The 21,665-nt window shown below is 40.5% G+C and overlaps 1 protein-coding gene across 3 annotated transcripts; it reads right to left on the reverse strand.

Annotated features, from left to right (window-relative positions):
• Positions 1-409: 409 nt before the first annotated feature.
• LOC120060953 (zinc finger protein 329-like) lies at positions 410-18,920 on the reverse strand. Of its 3 annotated transcripts, none has more exons than XM_039010403.1 (5): positions 18,578-18,920; positions 10,476-10,641; positions 3,498-3,579; positions 2,895-3,279; positions 410-2,494 (listed from the first exon to the last, which is right to left on the reverse strand). In XM_039010403.1, the coding sequence occupies exons 1-5, from the start codon at positions 18,863-18,865 to the stop codon at positions 914-916; spliced, it is 2,502 nt and encodes an 833-aa protein (XP_038866331.1). In that variant the 5' UTR covers positions 18,866-18,920; the 3' UTR covers positions 410-913. The 3 variants fall into 3 exon arrangements, with proteins under 3 accessions (XP_038866331.1, XP_038866332.1, XP_038866333.1); XM_039010404.1 differs by lacking the exon at positions 18,578-18,920 and adding an exon at positions 18,416-18,507; XM_039010405.1 differs by lacking the exon at positions 10,476-10,641 and having other exon boundaries at positions 18,578-18,919.
• Between the last annotated feature and the right edge of the window lie 2,745 nt (positions 18,921-21,665).

Here is a 21,665-nt window from a genome sequence, read left to right on the forward strand (position 1 = left end):
AGTTGCAGTGCCTTAGACCGCTGCGCCACTCAGTAGCACTTGACATTGCCCTGTGAAGGGTGCTGTATTCCGGATGGGACGTTAAACGGGTGTCCTGACTCTGTGGTCACTAAAGATCCCATGGCACTTATAGTAAGAGTAGGGGTGTTAACCCCGGTGTCCTGGCTAAATTCCCAATCTGGCCCTCATAGTCACCTAATCATCCCCAGCTTACAATTGGCTCATTCATCCCCCTCCTCTCCCCTGTAACTATTCCCCAGGTCATTGCTGTAAATGAAAATGTGTTATCAGTCAACTTACCTGGTAAAATAAGGCTTGAATAAATGTAAAAAAAATAACCGTCGGTTACATTGTGCCGGCCCTAGTATAAGAATGTCTTGACTTTGGGTTGCAAACATTTTGGAAAAGGTAGCAGTAATATCATTTACATTTAATAATACAAGTATAATAAACATGCTATATTGAAAAGTTTTACAATTGTGTCGGCAAAATATATAAATTGCAATCCAAGATAGTCTTTGATAAAAGGTTAAGTATAGGAGGCACTTTCCATTGTCTGCAGTAGTAGTTATTGAACTCTTTTCATAAATGATCATACCTGATCATCTAGACATCAACTTATGTCAAGTTTGTTAGAACACAAATGTTGAACATTAGGAATCGGGTGGCAGGCTGATGGCCAGGGCTCAATGTAAGTCTGCATTGCAATGTAGACTTTGCAATGCAAATTAGTGCTCTACACAGGGAATAGGTTACCATTTGGGAGGCACAGTAGTTTCCTTGTTGAACCGCCTTTAGAATGGAATCTTGAACCTTGAACATTTGTGTCCCTTCATAACAGCATTTGTCTTCTTCAATGTATACAAAATATAGAAAACCAGAAAACACTGGACAACTCTTCAGTAACTAACAGTTAATTTGGCATCGGGTCAAAAGCCTCATCTACATTTTGAATTGACCAACAACTCTCTAAAAGTTCAGAAAGAGCCGTCTCTATTGATGGTACTTGTTCATCCAGGTTAGATCCAACAAGCTCTTCGCAAGTAGTTCCCTCATGCCTCTCTCTAATGGTTTTTGGTCTTCCCCTGCCTCTCCCCCTTCCTCTGCTTGTGGCTTTCCTTTTGCTCCCTCTCTCCCCCACCTCCTCCGGTTCGCTCTGCCTCTCTTCCTCCTGCTCCCACTGTTTTGCAGATTTGTGTTCATTCAGGTTCGATCCATCAAGCTCTTTACCAACAGTTCCTGCATAGATCTTTCTGCTGGTCCCTGGTCTTCCTTTTGGTCTGCCTATTGGTCTACCTGTACTCCTCCTTTTGCTCCCACTCTCTTCTTCCTCTGGGTTGAAGTCAGAGTCACTGTTGCTCCCGCTCTCCTCCTCTTCTGGGTTGAATTCTGAGTCACTGTTCTTACTCTCCACAAACTCCTCAAGGTCAAAGGTCTGTCGTTTCCTCTTCCTCCCTGCCCTGCGTGCCCTCTTCACTCTCTTCTGCCAAGTCTCTGCGTTTGGCTCTCGACTCTCCTCTATCATTACCTGTTGTTCAGTCTGAGTCGCTGAGTTTGAGATGAGCTCCTGTCCCTCTTCCTTCTCCTTGGTCCCGTAGCTAAGGCCTGGGTGGTAGCGCTGGACGTGGCTTTTCAGACTCACGTTGTGGTTGAACGATTTGTCACATTGCTGGCACTTGTACGGCCGCTCGCCCGTGTGGAGGCGCATGTGGGACTTGAGATGGCTCGCTTGGTTGAAGGAGCGCTGACACTCGGGGCATGTGTAGGACTTGTCCCCGCTGTGGACTAGCATGTGTCTTTCCAGGATGTGTTTTTTGTTGAACTCCATTTTACAGATGTTGCAAATGTGCTGTGTGGGCCCTCTGTGACCTTGAATGTGGCTGTCTCGGGCTTTAATGTCGCTAAATCGTTTGGGGCAGTCAGGGCATTCGTAGGGCTTTTCCACATGCGGGTGGCTCTCCTCGTGCCTTAGTTTCTCCGGCCTGCTCTGGAGCGGCTTGAGGCAGTACTTGCACTCGTGCACATAGCCTGGCTTGTGGATTCTTCTGTGAATGTTAAGAGAGACCTCGTTAACGAACCGCTTGCCACAGTCCTGGCAGACGAACGGCTTCACATGCTCGCAGACGTGAGCCTTGGAGCCTTTGGTGAACGTGCCGCAATCCGGGCATAGTGCCGGGGAATCCCCTTCAGAATCTGAGGCTAGAAGTTCACCTAACTCCACTTCCGGTTCCCACTCCCTATCAGAGCTCTCCTCCTCCTCCTCCCTTGTCTCCTCCTCACCCTCCATTTCTTCCTCCCCCTCCATTTCTTCCTCCCCCACCTCTTTTTGTTCCTCCTCTAATGACTGGCGTTTCTTCTTAATGGCTTTGTCGTCGTGAACTTCGTCATCCAAACAAAGAGTCGTCTCAAACACCAGGGTTTGAATGTCCTCCAGACCTTTGTTGCAGATATCACCATCGTTACTCTCCAACAGAAGACCACTTTCCTCCGCAGTCTGCAAGGACAATGAACAATAATGAGCAATAGCTACAACGAATCAGTAATACATCTTCAATGTACTTACAATTGGCACTCTTATACCAATAGTTCCACATAACTATTGGCTAGAGAGAAACACAATGCAGATGAGAAAGGGACATCAACACCCCACAGAATCTCCCTAAATATGTAATATTCTATGGATGCATCTCAACCTATTTTGACTATGGACAAAAATACTGCCAACCTCCTGATTTCACTTAGTTTACAAATCATAGCCATAGATGATGACAATTGTGGTTACTGGTTTACTTGACTAACACCTCCCCATTTAAAAAGTTTGTTGTTTTTATGGCTTGTGTGAATTTGCATTCATGCATTGTAAGCATTGATCAGTGAAAAATGATAAAGGCTACCTTCAAGGTCTGAGCATTGGAGGTGCCAGTTGAGGTGCCAGTCTGAGCATCAGTGGATGTGCCAGTTGAGGTGCCAGTCTGAGCATCAGTGGATGTGCCAGTTGAGGTACCAGCTGACGTGCCAGTTGGAGCATCAGTTGTGCCACTTGATACTTTGGCTGCTGAGGAGGACAGGTATTCAGCTGGGAGGTTAAAGGGCTGGCTCTTCCATTGGCTCCGGTGGTCACAGTGGTTGCAGAACCGGTTGATGGTGAGCAGGGTGTCTTGGATGAACTTGTCGATGCTGCAGGAGCCTCGACAGACTGGACAAGTCTTGAACAACGGAAGGAGGCAGTCTTCGTAGACCACATACTTCCTCGCCATGTACACCGTGACAGAGTTTAACCTGGAAGAAGATATATTTTTTAATCATAGGTTACTACAGATTGGGCTTCGCAAGCAGGCCAGACAGTGAGACCGTTCAAAAGTAATTAAGCATAGTTACATGACAATTTTCAATTGAACAGTCGCTCATAGATTAGGAGGACAGGTGGCCTAAGTCATTAGCCAAATAATTTAGAATAGTTCCCCACGGGCTACTTAAAGTAAAATGTAAGTTTATACCGGTTCACTTCCCTGTGTGGTATGTCCTCCGTAAACCTTGTATTGACTCCTACATTCTTCTGGATTGGCTGCACTTGGATGGCTGTAAATCAAATACAGTAGCATGTTAGAGGTCATTTCCACGTAAAAAGACCCATGAGCACCAACGTGAGGTTCATAGGAGCATGTTGAATAGGATGTCAAATGAAAGCTGAAAAGTGTGCAAAGCTGTCATCAAAGGGTGGCTACTTTGAAGAATTTAAAATTTAAAATATATTGATTTGTTTAACACTTCTTTGGTTTCTGTTATTTCATAGTTTTGATGTCTTCACTATTCTACAAAGTAGAAAATAGAGGTCGGACGATTTATTAGGGACGATTTCAAGTTTTCATAACAATCGGTAATCGGCCTTTTTGGATGCCGGTTATGGCCGATTACATTGCAATCCACAAGGATAATAACATAATTACATAATTATGACATAACATTGAAGGTTGTGCAATGTAACAGTAATATTTAGACTTAGGGTTGCCACCCGCTCAATAAAATACGGAACGGTTCCGTATTTCACTGAAAGAATAAACGTTTTGTTTTCGAAATGATAGTTTCTGGATTTGACCATATTAATGACCAAAGGCTCGTATTTCTGTGTGTTTATTATAATTAAGTATATGATTTGATAGAGCAGTCTGACTGGGCGGTGGTAGGCAGCAGCAGGCTCGTAAGCATTCATTCAAACAGCAGCTCTTAGCAATGCTGGGATGCATAGCGCTGTTTATGACTTCAAGCCTATCGACTCCCGAGTTTAGGCTGGCATTACTAAAGTGCCTATAAGAACATCCAATAGTCAAAGGTATATGAAATACAAATGGTATAGAGAGAAATAGTCCTATAATTCCTATAATAACTTAAACCTAAAACTTCTTAACTGGGAATATTGAAGACTCATGTTAAAAGGAACCACCAGCTTTCATTTGTTCTGAGCAAGGAACTTAAACATTAACTTTTTTAGATGGCACATATTTTACTTTCTTCTCCAACACTGTGTTTTTGCATTATTTAAACCAAGTTGAACATGTTTCATCATTTATGATATTATTCATTTTTATTTGTTTTTAAACGGCATCGGCGTTGAAACATCATAATTGGTCACTTGCATGCTGGAGAAGTGTGCTCTTCAAGGATTAATCGCGGTTTCAAATGTAGATAGCAGACATTGTATGGCGTCGTGTGGGCAAGCGGTTTGCTGATGTCAACATTTTGAATAGAGTGCCCCATGGTGGGGTTATGGTCAGGGCAGGCATAAGCTACAGACAACGAACACAATTGCATTTTATCAAAGGCAATTTGAATGCACAGAGATAACGTGACAAGATCCTGAGGCCCATTGTCGTGCCATTCAGCCCCCGCCATCACCTCATGTTTCAGCATGATAATGCACAGCCGACAGCCCCATGTTGCAAGGATCTGTACACAATTCCTGGAAGCTGAAAATGTCCCAGTTCTTCCATGGCCTGCATACTCAGACATGTCACCTATTGAGCATGTTTGTAATGGTCTGGATTGTGTACGACAGTGTGTTACAGTTCCCTCCAATATCCAGCAACTTCGCACAGCTATAGAAGAGTGGGACAACATTCCACAGGGCATAATCAACAGCCTGATCAACTCTGTGTGAAGGAGATCAAATCAAATGCAATTTTATTTGTCACATAGCAGATGTTAATGCGAGTGTAGCGAAATGCTTGTGCTTCTAGTTCCGACCATGCAGTAATATCTAACCTAACAATTTCACAACAATGTGCTGCATGAGGCAAATGGTGGTCACACAAGATAGTGACTGGTTTTCTGGTATCTGACCAACAGATGCACATCTGTATTCAGTCATGTGAAATCAATAGATTAGGGCCTAATGAATATATTTAAATTGACTTATATGAACTTTAACTCATTCAAATCTTTGAAATTGTTGCATGCTGCGTTTTTATATTTTTGTTCGGTGTAGTTTAGGACAATTCTTTCTGCCTTCTGTGAGTTTACGTAACATTGCCTTGTTCCTTAATTCCATTACCAAAAACCCACATTACTTTTAAGACATTTTCTAATTCCTCCCCCTCATGAGGAAGGATAATTAAAGTTCACACAAGTAACAAGGTAGACCTATCAATTAGTGTTTTTCCTGATAAATGTTTATTAATTATTGAAGCTGCAATATGTAATAGATCTTTCATTCTCATTGAAAACAAGTCTAAGAAGCACTAGATTTGTTTTACGTACGCTATTTCTATGCTTCCCGTTAAGTTTCATTTTTGCGTATTTTACTTTCGATTTTGTACACCAGCTTCAAACAGCTGAAAATACAATAATTGTGGTTATTGAAAAATGATTTCACAGTGGTTTCGATGGTACAATGAGTCTCTACACTATACTTGCTTGTTTTGTCGTCTGGTGGTCAAAACAAGAGTGTGAAAAGTCTGAACAACCCCTCCCTCTCTCTCTCTCCCCCTCCAATTAATGTCACCATTGTAAAGTGTTCTAGCCTGTATAGACATTGTTTTGCGAACAGTAAATAACAGTTTGAACATTTTCTACATGCCGTGTCGGATTATTTAAGTGTGTTAACTTGTGTGCAGCTTGAGTGGGGAGCTAACATGATGCAGCCTGACTCCCAGTGCAGGCTAAGTGGAGCAGGCACAGTGCACTCACACTAAGGGAGACATACGCTGCACTGATACTGTCTTGATCGGAGAGACCAATTTGACAGAAGTACCGAAAGTAAAAAATTAACGAGTCCTTTTTCATGTTCTAATATCGAAAAAGTACTGAAGTTTCGGTATACCGTGAAACACTAGTAGAACACAGTAAAGAAAAGTAGTGTATAGTCGAGTTTACAGTCCTGTACAGTAGAGGAGAATGGAGTAAAATTCAGTAACTACACAGTGGAGCACACGAGTTGAATACACTAATGTACTGTACTGGACTATACTTTCATGAACTATACTCTACTGAGCTGTACTTTGATGTCCAAACTTGTGAAACATAGATGTCTATGGTTCAGATTTGATCCGGTCCGGTCTGGACCAACCAAATGTGGTCGTCAAATAATAGCCAGTTTGTAGAATAATACCCAAATATGCAAAGGAGGATATTGCATATTTCTACCTTTTGTGTATCTATTTAGGATACTTCACCATGAAGAGAATGACATTCATTTCCATAATTATGCATTTCTGTGTAGTACAGATCAGGGACCCATGATGAAATTCCATTACCGCAATTCTTTTACGGGTGTAAATCCACTTCACTTACTGTAGTTCAATAACCAAAATATATATTTTTTCAAACTCAAGGTGTATTGTCATTAGGGATGGATGGGCATGAGTAATCAAGTACTGGAGTATGTTCCATTTGAAACGGGGCTCTATTTGGCATTTTTCAACGTTGAACCAAAATATGTATTTTCGGTATACAGATGTTCTATTTAGTTTATTATGCCCATTCATTTGAATTTTCTAAATAGATTAACAATTGTACATTGAACACTGCATGGGGATGAATTATGGCCAGGGCATCAGTTTGATGAGTAGCCCTAGGCTTAATGATTCTGATGAAAATACGCTCTGTCGTTATCAAACAAATGTTTTTGCATATTTTCAGTTTTCAGTTCAACCTGTCTGTTTGGTGGGGGGTTTAATTTATATTTGTAATAATGACAATTACAACAATACTGAATGAACCCTTTTATTTTAACTTAATATAATACATAAATAATTAATGAAAACATGTTCAATTTGGTTTAAATAATGCAAACAGTGTTGGAGAACTCAAAGTGCAATATGTGCCATGTAAAAAAAGCTAACGTCCTTGCTCAGAACATGAGAACATATGAAATAATTAGGAAATCTTCAGGGTTTTTTCTATGGCCGGATTTTGGCTATAGGCTATTAAAAGCAAGGTAATCTTGGCTATGTAAAACGTCTAGGTTTCAAACAATGATATGGCTGGCTAGGTGTCATATGTAATTATTTAGGTTATGGAAATGTGTAATATTAAAATATCATTCCAATGTTGGTTAAATAGGCCTATTAGAATGCACATTTTACTCTCGCCCGCCGGCCCCGAGTTGAGGTTTTGTGTGCTGGGAGTTGCTGTGGCATTTGCATTGTCTATAGACTATGGCTAGCTACTATGGTATTCTAGAGAATATGGTTGCATCTCCCTGACCTGAACTGAATGCACACTATAAAATGTGCTAAGTATTTCTGCCTCACGCAGCAACACTGCCTGGCTGGGGGCTGTGAATACGCATGTGAAGAGCTGAGTGACAGATTCATTTTTAGAAACGCGGGGCACGGGCATAAGTTGGTTTAATTTACTTGAAACTGAAGTCTACTATAGTGAGACTTTGTCCTTGTGTTTCTTGGCTATTTACATAGAAAACAACCTAGCTTGTGAACAAAACTATGTTTGAGTTTCAACTGTTAGGGAAGAGAAGACAACGCTTCTACTAGTCAGACCCTCAATCTCAGTTACAAACAGGACTCGAATCGCATCACCACGGTAACCTCCTGCCCCTCAACATTTTCTCATCTGATATTTTGGTTAAAAAATGAAATGCAACAATATACCACATTACTTCTTACTAGTAATACATTTGTTTAAATAACATTACAAATGCTCATGTTTTTTTGTGTTTTGTTGGTGTAATTTTCAGAGGTGTAAAGTACTTAAGTAAAACTACTTTACTATTTATATTTGACAACTTTTACTTCACTACATTTAGCTCCCGAGTGGCACAGCGGTCTAAGGCACTGCATCTCAGTGCTAGAGGCGTCACTACAGACCCTGGTTCGATCCCGGGCTGTATTGGCCCAGCGTTGTCCGGGTTAGGGGAGGGTTTGGCCGGGGTAGGCTGTCATTGTAAAATAAGAATTTGTTCTTAACTGACTTGCCTGGTTAAATATATATTTTTAAATAAAATAAATGTACTTTTTACCCCATACATTTTCCCTGACACCCAAAAGTACTAGTTACATTTTGAATGCTTAGCAGGACAGGAAGATGGTCCAATTCACGCACTTATATATTTTTTAATTTAACTAGGCAAGTCAGTTAAGAACAAATTCTTGTTTACAATGACAGCCTACCCCGAACAAACCCTAGCATGCTGACCACACTGCTCGTGTCGCAAAATAAATGTACACATACGTTATTCAATCATTGCACCCACACTGCTCGCGAGCATTTGTGTGTGGCCAGGCGCTAAAATAGAAATTGGTTCTATTCGTGACGCTCAACGCACTGCAAGTCCGGCCTCTCCCGTCTCCTCATTTGGTTTTTAAGAGCATATATCCACGTGACATCTCCTCATTGGTTTTTAGGTGCATATACCGACGTGGGTGATTGAAAGATGAACTTAGGTCCACACTCCGGTCAGTTGTAGTAATGCAGTAAAGTTGGTTGCCAACCACCATATAAAGTCCAAAGAAGAAAAAGAAGCCTGAAGGAAGGAGAGATGACCAGAAACAAATTAGTTTTATATGCGGATTAATTGTCTGAGTAGAGGACCTTGTGCATTTCATAAAATAACAACCCAATGTTTATATACCAGGACAAATTAGCTAGCAACAGCAAGCTAGCTAGGTAAATTGCCATAAATGTTAAATGCTTTTTGACCTGTCCCCAAATTAATATAATTGGTTCAGCTTTTGTTTTGATATTTTAACCTGCGTATCCTGATCGCTTCTGGTGTGCGTGAACAAAATCAACTTGTGCGGTTTGGTCAGCATGTAACGATGCTCGGCCAATTGTGCGCCGCCATATAGGACTCGAATGGAACAAGGATCTGTAGTGACACCTCTAGCACTGAGATGCAGTGCCTTAGACTGTTGTGCCACTCGGGAGGCCCAAGAGAACATCCCTGGCATCTCTATTGCCTCTGATCTGATGGACTCACTAAACACAAATGCTTCATTTGTAAATGATGTCTGAGTGTTGGAGTACGCCCCTGGCTATCCGTAAGTAAATAAAAACAAGAAAATGGTGCCATCTGGTTTGCTTAAAATAAGGAATTTGAAATGGTTTATACTTTTACTTCTGATACTTAAGTATATTTTAGCAATTAGATTTACTTTTTGGGGTATTTTGGTTCTGAAAAGAATCTACCTGCCACAGTGGCTGGCCTGGCCATTAGCAAGTGGTGGTGCTCAATGCGACCATTCTTCAGTGACTGAAGACAGAGGGTGAAGGCTGCGGAACACACGCTCTTTGTTTAATGGGGCAGCTGGTGGTGGAATGTAATGTCTCTAATTTAAGATTATTCAGTAACCAGTTCACAATAACATTGTTCTCGCTTAGATATTTACATGTGGTTCGATTAATAATTATAATGTATTAATTGAACAATGTAATGGATGTTTGTCTGTTTTCATTATGATGCAAAAAGTTTTTTCTTAAATTAAGTTTGTAATATAGACTGTATCAGAAATGGACCAATTACTTTAAAAGCACTGCAAATGACCTAGACTCATGTTGGCATATTTAAACATTTAAAAAACCAAGTATTTTAATTTTGGGACGGTTCAAGTTCGGTTTGACAGTTGAAATTGCACTTCGGGTCGGTGAAGAGGGAAAAATTGTTGCGACCCCTGCCTCTAATCCCCTTCACCATTTTGTCCTCATTCAGATTATTCAAATTCAATCATGGAAGTGTTCAAAGTGATTTAAAAAAGGGACAATAGATCACTGAGTACCAGGCCATTAGAGGGCCGTTAGCAAATTGGGTAGGCCACCCATCAACTGCATTCATTTGCAGAGTTTTGGAAGGGATTACATTGACTGCGGTCATGATTTGTGACTGCCGGCGTGGCGGTAATACGGTCACCGTGACAGCCTAGTGTCAGCGCAATGCCGCTACCGAGCCCTACACATCAATTCATTTCAGCTGTATTTGAAAAGAAGTTAACTATTCTACAAAAGATACAAGCCATATGCCTCACCTTTGTTTTTATTTTTTTCTCTGTAATAATAAGCCTGTGTTGACACGTTGTGTTTTAACGGTACCAGAACGGGTCTTGGAGGTGATGGTACCATAATGTTGCATACTGGTGGTGGTTCATATTGGCATCCCTCATCTTTTGTCACACCCGACGTCATGTGTTCCACCTAAACAAAACAAGTACAATGTAAACAGGGGTTAGGAATATTTGCCTAGATACGCTAGCTATTGTCTGTATACTTTGCCGACGGTACAACGTCAAACTTCAAGTTCAGCCTTTTCGCAAATCCCATCTTCACTTGAGTAAAGTTGGTGAAACACTCGTCTGTAATGTGAACCCTGCAGATACTAGTTTCTGAAGTAACTTTAACCTTTTCATCAGGCTTAATGTTACACTCAGCAAGAAACAGCACCCACTCCAGCAGGAGTCAAGGGTCTTGAGGAAGGCTGTGTTGAAATGCTAACGAATTCTTGGCACATCCTGTTACCGAACAAGACCACTGAGTACCAGGCCGTTAGTGAGGGCTGTTAGCAAGTTTGGTAGGCGACATCAGCGCCATTCATTTGCGCAGTTTTGGATGGGATTACATTCTAATATTTAATGTTCAATACACACAATAAGTTGACTGGTGAGCTAATGTGGCTCATTTCAGTGGATTCAAGAGTCTGTGTAATCTCTACATAGTTGTGTTCTGTGGGTGTCACTGAGTACGCTGATACTCCATTTCATGGGTGCACAAGCTATACAGTCCCATATGAATGTTTATTACACACAATAGGTTGACTGGTACAGTCTGATATGAATGTCCAATGCACACAATAGACTGACTGGGGAGGTGATTTCCTACAATCCAAGTCCTGCAATAAGAGCTATGAAACTAATATGTGTAAACTCTTTGGAATTATATGTGGGTGTCACTGAGTTTCATGGGTGTACTCCATAGGTAACGCTGTACAGTATATACAGTGCTGTGAAAAAGTATTTTCCCCCTTTCTGATTCTCTATTTCTGCATATTGTTTTTTATACTGAATTGTCAGATATTTTACAAATAAAAAAGTGTATACTTTTATTTAATTAACAAAGTTATGCAACACCTAATTGTTTGGTGTTCGCCAGGCACAATAGGACCCATGTCATCCAAAAAGTTGACTCAAGTTTGCCAAAAAGCACCTGGATGATCATCAAGACTCTTGGAAGAATGTTCTATGGACAGATGATTCAAAAGTATAACTTTTTGGATGACATGGGTCCCATTATGCCTGGCGAAAACCAAACACTGCGTTCCACAGTAAGAACCTCATACCAACGGTCAAGCATGGTGGTGGTAGTAGTGTGATGGTTTGGGGATGCTTTGCTGCCTCAGGATCTGCACGACTTGCCTTAAAACCTCTTAGCGCTAGGGGTCAGAATTTTTTATTTTCTTAAAATAACGTTCCCAAGGTAAACGGACATTTTCTCAGGTCCAGATCGTAGAATATGCATATAATTTACAGATTAGGATAGAAAACACTCAAGTTTCAAACTGTCAAAATATTGTCTGTGAGTATAACAAAACTGATTCTGCAGGCGAAAACCTGAGAAAATCTAACCCGGAAGTGATATATATATATTTTTTAATCTGTGTTTCCTGGACCGTCTTTCTTCCATTTAAAGGGGTATCAACCAGATTCCTTTTCCAATGGCTTCCTCAGGCTGTGACCAGGCTTCATATATGAATATATATATTCATATCCTTATTGTGGCACCAGATGTCTCCATGCTAGCTTCACATAGGTGCACATTGAGTCACCATATATATACATATTCATATATGAATATATATATGAATATATATACATATATGAATATGAATATACAGTATTGTTACACAGTATTGTTGAAACGCACACCCATGAGCTACTTGCTATCGGCGTCGCTTTTATTAGCTTCACGACTGACATTCGGACCAGTGATGTCAGCCCCATGAGCATACTGAGTCTGACAGCACAGTGGGTCGTAGAGGATTTCGTACTGAGGAAAGCCGTATTGCATGCTCAAGAATGTGCTGGTTCTCATACCGCTGCTGCCATTTCAATGGCATTTGAGAACATGACCACACTCCTAGCTCCATTCGAACAACTGACTCGAAAAATAATCTCATCAACTGCGTCTGCAACAGACGTGATACCCTCTGTCATGGCAATGAAACGCCTGCCCAACAAAACTGCCGACAGACCATGGGGTTAAAACTTGCAAAAGTACTCCACTAGCGGCTGTGAACAAGTGATTCGGTGGCATTCTCTCTGAGCCTCTCTCCTGTGTCGCCACCATGCTCGATGCTAGGTACAAGGACCGCTACTTTGATGAAGACAAACGGGGTTTACAGCTGGACAAGATGGACACGGACAGTGACCGTGCACACCGACAAAGAGGACATGGACAGACAGAGCTGAAACTTCACTGCTTGACATGTATGATGAAATCCTGGTTGAATGAAACAACCGAACGAAACAGCACAGCAAATAAGTGAAGAATAAATAGGTTTTGATTATGTTTTACTGGTAATGGAGACATACTCAGTGTGTGTTAAATTTTTTTTTAACTTATTTGGGACAGGGGGGCAGTATTGAGTAGCTTGGATAAAAAGGTACCCAGAGTAAACTGCCTGCTACTCTGTCCTAAAAGCTAGAATATGCATATAATTAGTAGATTTGGATAGAAAACACTCTGAAGTTTCTAAAACTGTTTGAATGATGTCTGTGAGTATAACAGAACTCATATGGCAGGCAAAAACCTGAGAAAAAATCCAACCAGGAAGTGGGAAATTGAGGTTTGTAGTGTTCCACCTTTTGCCTATCCAAGATACAGTGTAAATGGGGTCATGTTGCACTTCCTAAAGCTTCCACTAGATGTCAGTCTATAGAACCTTGTTTGATGCTTCTACTATAAAGGAGGGGGAAATGAGACGGGATTGAGTCAGAGGTCTGGCAGAGTGTCACGAGCTGGTCATGCGCATTCACATGAGAGGTAGCTTGCGTTCCATCGCATTTCTGAAGACAAAGGAATTCTCTGGTTGGAACATTATTTAAGATTTATGATAAAAACATCCTAAAGATTGATTCTATACTTAGTTTGACATGTTTCTACAGACTGTATTATGACTTTGTCTGAACTTTCGCCTGGACCTGCCAGCGCGTCGTCAGTTTGGATTGTGTACTAAACGCGTGAACAAAAGGAGGTGTTTGGACATAAATGGACTTTATCGAACAAATCAAACCTTTATTGTGGAACTGGGATTCCTGGGATTGCATTCTGATGAAGATCATCAAAAGGTAAGTTAATATTTATAATGCTATTTCTGACTTTGTTGACTCCACAACATGGCTGTTATCTCTTTGGCTTGCTGGGCTCTGAGCGCTGTACTCAGATTATTGCATGGTGTGCTTTTTCGAAATCTGACACAGAGGTTGCATTAAGGAGAAGTTTATCTAAAGTTCCATGCATAACACATGTAATTTCATCAACATATATAATGAGTATTTCTGTAAATTTATGTGGCTCTCTGCAAAATCACTGGATGTTTTGGAGGCAAAACATTACTGAACATAACACGCCAATGTAAACTGACATTTTTGGATATAAATATGAACTTTATCGAACAAAATATACATGTATTGTCTAACATGAAGTCCTATGAGTGTCATCTGATGAAGATCATCAAAGGTTAGTGATTAATTTTATCTCTATTTATGTTTTTGTGACTCTCTCTTTGGCTGGAAAAATGGCGCTAGAATGGAATGGCCCACATATCCCAGAGAGGTAAACTTCTTGCCGCACGGATCCCTTTTACGGGATCATTTTCGTAAACCGCTGAATTGCATACCTTTGATAATCTTCAGATGTTTGCACTCACGAGACTCCCAGTTACACAATAAATGTTATTTTTGTTCGATAAAGATTAGTTTTATAACCAAAAACCGCCATTTGGTTTGCGCGTTATGCTCAGAAAACCACAAGCTCGTTCCGGTCCTGAAGGGCAGCCGAAAATTCCAAAAAGTATCCGCAATGTTCGTAGAAACATGTCAAAGGTTTTTTATAATCAATCCTCAGGTTGTTTTTAACATACATAATCGATCATATTTCAACCGGACGGTAAACTGTTCAATACTACAGAGAAAGAAAATGTCGAGCCACATCTCTCCTGCGCAGGAACTAATCAAAGGACACCTGACGCGTTTTGATAAATCTCGCTAATTTTTCAAAATAAAAGCTTGAAACTATGTCTAAAGCCTGGTCACAGCCTGAGGAAGCCATTGGAAAAGGAATCTGGTTGATACCCCTTTTTTAAATGGAGGGGCAAGCAATGGAACAGGGATTTTTCCAAATAAAATGCACTTCCGGGTTGGAGTTCCTCAGGTTTTCGCCTGCAAAATCAGTTCTGTTATACTCACAGACAATATTTTGACAGTTTTGGAAACTTTAGAGTGTTTTCTATCCTAATCTGTCAATTATATGCATATTCTAATATCTGAGCCTGAGAAATAGTCAGTTTACCTTGGGAACGTTATTTTCCAAACATAAAAATTCTGCCCCCTAGCTGAAAGAAGTGAACTGTACTAGAACACTTAAAAGGCTGCTAAAATTTTAAATATCGGTTATCGGTATCAGTTTTTTTGGCAAGGAAAATTTTGGATATCGGTATCGGATAAAAATGTAATATCGGTGCATCCCTAGTGTAGACAAAGAAGAGCTCGCCAGTAGGTGTACCAACACATTCAAGGGCCATTTTCTCAAAAGTGAGATTAGAAGTTTCTGCTTTGAAAGTTGATAAATAGTTTCAACTGTAGTGTATGATATACCATTTTCTAGTTCCGAGTCTCTACTTTTTTCCAAAGTAAAAAAAACTATTTCAAATTTTGCTACCTAAGACCGAATTGAGCCGGTCGGTCACATTTTGGCAATGGCAATAGTAGTCACTTTTAGAATTGTATAATTTCTTTTCGATTAATCACATGATATTGATTTTGAGATATGGAGACTTATCAATTAAACTGTTCCACGAAAATGTGCATATGAAAATCATAACTGACACGCAGATCAGTAGAAATGGTACGGTAACTTGGCACTCCAAATTAAAAGGTTGCCGACCGCTGGTGTAGCCTATTACCGGCAACTTCAGGAGCATAATGGCGAAGACCAGTGGGAGGAAGGGGTTGGGAACAGGTTTTTCTTCTTCTTCTGGTTAGGCTATATTGATCTCTGGCGCCCTCTTTAGTAATTAGTTTATTTTAAAAATTGCAGTGCTTAAAGCATCAGACAAGCTTAGTAGCCCACATATAGTTGATTATATTCAAATATAGGGTGTGTCTATATATGGAAAAATACTTTAATTTCAACCAATCGATTGGTCGAAAGAACAGATGATTGTCGGGGACAACCCTAACCTGATGCCCCGTTTGCATTTAATTACACCGTACGTCATCTAAATGCAATCTCACGGAGAGCATAGGCTCTCGTCAAAAAAAAGAAATGTTTAAAGGTTCTCAGATTGCAAAATATGACCTTTTCATTCAAGACAGGATAAACATGGTTTCAGTTGATAATAAAACATGTTACTTTTCGACCCAGGGATGAGTGTGCTTTGGGGACTTTTAACAGAATGTGACTAGGAGAACAGGTGTTGTATGTGGAGGATGAGGGCTGCAGTAGGTATCTCAGATAGGGTGGAGTGAGGCTTAAGAGGATTTTATAAATAGGCATCAACCAGTAGATCTTGCGGCGGGTATACAGAGATCACCAGTTTATAGAGTGGAGTGACGTGTCCTATAAGGAGCATTGGTGGCAAATCTGATGGCCGAATGGTAAAGAACATCTGGCCGCTCGAGAGCACCCTTACCTGCCGATCTATATATTATGTCTCCGTAATCTAGCATGGGTAGGATGGTCATCTGAATCAGGGTTAGTTTGGCAGCTGGGGTGAAAGAGGGGCGATAACGATAGAGGAATTAAGTCAAGATTTAACTTTAGCCTGCAACTTTGATATGTGCTGAGAGAAGGACAGTGTACCGTCTAGCCATACTACCAAGTACTTGTATGAGGTGACTACCTCAAGCTCTAAACCCTCAGAGGCAGTAATCACACCGCTGGGGAGAGGGGCATTCTTACCAAACCACATTACCTTTGTTTTGGAGTAGCTAGCTAGATAGCTAAAAGCTAGGCTATACTGTAGCTAGCAACCTTCCACTAATAATTATCATAAAAAACAAATGTCATTACCATCAAACTTAAAACGGGAGGCAACAGACATTATATAATTTGCTTAACAGCCAATGTGTATTATTTAACATTACTAATAAAATAGTATTCACTTATATAAGAATGGATAATTGTTTACAAGTCGCTACCTATCACCTAAAACCACATTTTCATCTTCTCTGCTTTGGTAACTTCCTGTTCTTCAACGGACTCTAGCTGGACTGAAGACCACGCAAAGTTTCTAAAATGTCAAAGTATGCGGCATCCGTAACGCAACGCGGCATTGCATTTTCACACAGTTGTGGGCTCTCCATTGAAATGCATGACATCCTGCGCAACGTAATGGAGTGCTCATGGGTAATGTGAACTAGGCTTGAGATTCAATTGGCACAAGCCCATTCGTGCTGAGTTGAGACACACAAATGAGGAAAAGATCGGTGGTTGTATTCGATATAAATTTGTATTAAAAGTATGAATTTCAGCACCCTGCTGAAGGACTGCAGTTGTACAGAACACACATAGGTACAGGTGAGCGTTTTCAGAATTGACAGTATCGACTGATGGTGACTCAATGTTGTTGCTTGCAAATCGCACAACCAGTTAGCAATACTCAACTCCCCCACGATATAAGGTCATGTCTACACTTAACAGTTCATGCAGCTTTTGTATTTGGAGTTCTGATCATGGAATTCCAAACATGTCATGCATCAAACATGTGTCAACATTGCGTCTGGCTTACATTTTCCGCGCTATATTCAAATGTCTGTATGCATTCTGCAAATGGTTGAACAGTCTAAATCTAACAACTTGATCAGTGGTGTAAAGTACTTAAGCAAAATGCTTTAAAGTACTACTTAAGTAGTTTTTTTTTTGGTATCTGTACTTTACTATTTATATTTTGACTACTTTTACTTTTCACTCCAAACATTTCCCCTGACACCCAGAAGTACTTGTTACATTTTCAATGCTTAGCAGGACAGAAGTGGTCCAATTCACTCACTTATCAAGAGAAGATCCCTGGTCACCCCAACTGCCTCTGATCTGGAGGACTCACTAAACACAAATACTTCGTTTGTAAATGATGTCTGCGTGTTGTAGTGTGCCCTTGGCTATCAGTAAATAAAAAATAAAATAAAAAACGTTGTGCCGTCTGATCTTATTATAAGCAATTTGAAATTATTTATACTTTTACTTTTGATACGTAGTATTTTTCTTGGTGACTTTCACTTGAGTCATTTGCTATTAAGGCATCTTTACTTTTACTCAAGTATGACAATTGGGCACTTTTTCCACCACTGAACTTGATGGCAGTTACCAACTACTGTATATAGCAACCAGCCAGCTAACCAAATGTAACTGGCCAGCAAACTAGCTAACAAAGCTAAAGGGATTGCAAACAGGTTAGCATAACTCTAGCCAAACAAAACATATTTGTCTAAATAAACTATAATTCATGGAGCCAGCAAACACGTTCCTCAAACATTAGGAACGTATTTCGTCCAACGTTTAATGAAAAAACGAGTTTTTCGGAGACGTGTGAGCGGAGAGCGCCCACTGTATGCGCTTTATCCAGGTGTACATTACAGGATATTGCTCCGATTTAGCTGTCCTAGTCAAGTTTGAGATCGGTTGCCTACTCGGACCCCGAGGTCGTCACTGAGGCTCGTTTATTGTGAGCGGGTCAGAGATGCTATCTGAGGGTTACCGATGTCTTCGAGCAGTCCCACTCCCAGACGTCCCGATAAAATCAAACATGTCGTCACAAAAAAGAGAAGAAGCCAGTGAGATGACGTTTCGTATTTTTCCCCCCGTTGTTTTTGCTAGCTAGCTAATTATCAACTAACGTTAGGGAGACAGATAAACTTACCGATACTTCATGAATCGGAAAAATAGTTGGGATGGCGTCCGGTTTCAGAACAAATAGTTTGGCATACCCCATTGACTTCGGCCCCCAATTTAGAAACGAATCCCTGTTGAAATGCGCGCTGCAAATTCGTGTTGTAGTACCGATATGCACATCTGGATTTGAAGTAAAAAGAAACTGCACCCACTGTCTTCTGATTTCAGGGTCTTTAGGAAGACTGTGTAAAGTATCAGTCCTGGCTTTGGAACAACCAAGAAAGCTGCAAGCAGTTACCGGCGGTATGTGCGACATGGTGGAGTGGCTAACTGTTAGCTAACGTAACTGTTTACATTCTTCAGAATACAAGTCTGTTAGGTTTGGGGAAGGGGGGGGGGGGGGTGTACAAAGTGCATGCACTATTCTGATTACGTAGTGCCACCGCATGGACTGGAGTTTATATAATCCAATGTCCTTAACTACCCCACGTCTCCAACATATTGTAGCGCGGGAGCTAGCTAGCTAACATTAACCCCCCTTTCAACATTGTTTTAGGACTTTCACGATTGCTGCTAGCAAAGACTGATTATGATCGATTGTGTTGATGTGCATCGGCATTACAAGATATAGCATGTCCTTTACATTATCTAGTTTAACACTTACTACTTGGTTGGTTGCCGGGTGCAAGATGGATGGGACAGAACCTTGTTGGAGGATCAAGCTCTTAGCAAATCCACTTGTGTACCTATCCTGATTTGCAATGCAGTCCGATGAGAAGTGTGCTGTGCATATGCGCAGGTACTGACTGAACTTCTCTGGCACTTGATTATTAAAAATAAATTTAAGCCAAATCAGACGAAGTGTCTGTTCTGATGGAAGACCATGCAAAGAAACATTTTCAGCCTTGCAGCCACCTACTGCACAAACTATCTCTCTCTTGCTTTTGCTTGTCATTACTTAAAATTAAATCACAGATGAAAGGAAAAGTAATCAATATATTTGTCAACGCCAACAATGATAAATTCTCAAGGTAGCTAGCACTGGAGCCTGATGGGATAGTTCCACTGAAGTATAAAACGTTGCTTTACCAACTGCTTTCAAGCAGGCAAGAATAAATATGTACTTCCGAGTCACGGATTTTTGGACTGGATTTAGAATAAGAGTCCCGTCCTGTATACGTTTGTAAATTAAAAATTAAGGTGAAAATTATGGAAATGTGCATATCGATACATTTTACACTAGTTATCATACAAATAATAATTAAGTATTTATTTGCGATATTCTGTCATTTATTTGTTCAAGCCTAAATGGTCAACATTGTTTTTTGTGTGTACTCCTATCATTTATTGCACCATACACAATTTGATGTACTTTGTGTTGGAGTTAAAGCTGTATCCATTCTACTCCGAAGCTCTTCTAGTTTCCAAATCCACAGAATTTACACCAAGAGGAGCATCCCTACTCATTCTGTGGCCCTTAAAGAGTGGCCTATCAGCCTAAATCCAATAATTTTTTTCATATTGGACATACATATTGCACTGTAAACAATATTATGTATGTTGTGTCACAGCAAAATGGGGGTCAATTCTACTCAGAAGCACTTCTGGTTTCCAAATCTAGAGTTTTCACTCAGAGGAGCGTGGCTGCTCATTTTGCGGCCCTTAAAAAGGTTGCCAATCTGCTTCAAAATGTTTATATTGGACATACAGTACCAGTCAAAAGTTTGGACACATATACTCATTCAAGGGTTTTTCTTTATTTTTACTATTTTCTACATTGTAGAATAATAGTGAAGACATCAAAAGACATATGGGATCATGTAGTTACCAAAAAAGTGTTAAACAAATCAAAATATATGTTTGATCTTAGACTCTTCAAGGTTTGCACACTCTTGGCATTCTCTCCACCAGCTTCATGGGGTAGTCACCTGAAATGCATTTCAGTTAACAGGTGTGCCTTGTTAAAAGTTCATTTGTGGAATTTCTTTCGTTCTTAATGTGTTTGAGCCAATCAGTTATGTTGTGACAAGGTAGGGTAAGTTATACAGAAGATAGCCCTATTTAGTAAAATACCAAGTCCATATTATGGCAAGAACTGCTCAAATAAGCAAAGAGAAATGACAGTCCATCCTTGCTTTAAGACATGAAGGTCAGTCAATGCGGTAGGTGTGTCCAAACTTTTGACTGGTACTGTACATATTTCACATATTGGACATACATATTGAATTGTGCAAAATTCAGACCCCTTGACTTTTTCCACATTTTGTTACGTTACAGCCTTATTCTAAAATGGATTAAATAAATAAAAATCCTCAATCTACACACAATACCCCATAATGACAAAGCAAAAACAGGTCTTAAGAAATGTTTGCAAATGTATTACAAATAAAAAAACAGATACCTTATTTACATAAGTATTCAGATCCTTTGCTGTGAGACTCGAAATTGAGCTCCGGTGTATCCTGTTTCCATTGATCATCCTTGAGATGTTTCTACAACTTGATTGGAGTCCACCTGTGGTAATTCAGTTGATTGGACATGATTTGGAAAGGCACACACCTGTCTATATAAGATCCCACATTTGACAGTGCATGTCAGAGCAAAAACCAAGCCATGAGGTCGAAGGCATTGTCCGTAGAGCTCCGAGACAGGATTGTGTCGAGGCACAGATCTGGGGAAGGGTACCAAAAAATGTCTGCAACATTGAAGGTCCCCAAGAACACAGTAGCCTCCATCATTCTTAAATGGAAGAAGTTTGGAACCACCAAGACTCTTCCTAGAGCTGACTGAGCAATTTGGGGAGAAGGGCCTTGGTCAGGGAGGTGACCAAGAATCCGATGGTCACTCTGACAGAGCTCCAGAGTTCCTCTGTGGAGATGGGAGAACCTTCCAGAAGGACAACCATCTATGCAGCACTCCTCCAATCAGGCCTTTATGGTAGAGTAGCCAGAAGGAAGCCACTCCTCAGTAAATGGCACTTGACAACCCGCTTAGAGTTTGTCAAAAGGCACCTAATGGACTGGACTCTCAGACCATAAGAAACAATATTTTCTGGTCTGATGAAATCAAGATTGTAACTCTTTGGCCTGAACGCCAAGCATCACGTCCAGAGGAAA

This window comes from Salvelinus namaycush, chromosome 16 (genome assembly GCF_016432855.1).
Source record: "Salvelinus namaycush isolate Seneca chromosome 16, SaNama_1.0, whole genome shotgun sequence".
Classification (NCBI taxonomy): Eukaryota; Metazoa; Chordata; class Actinopteri; order Salmoniformes; family Salmonidae; genus Salvelinus; species Salvelinus namaycush.

What these genes read in the sequence shown, in the direction of transcription:
- LOC120060953 (XM_039010403.1), bottom strand. Translation starts at nt 18,865, where the DNA reads ATGTCGCACATACCGCCGGTAACTGCTTGCAGCTTTCTTGGTTGTTCC. An exon ending in AGAAAAAAATAAAAACAAAG is followed by an intron (nt 3,580 to 10,475) that starts GTGAGGCATATG and finishes TTTGATTTACAG; the next exon opens with CCATCCAAGTGCAGCCAATC. An exon ending in CCAATGCTCAGACCTTGAAG is followed by an intron (nt 2,495 to 2,894) that starts GTAGCCTTTATC and finishes TTGTCCTTGCAG; the next exon opens with ACTGCGGAGGAAAGTGGTCT.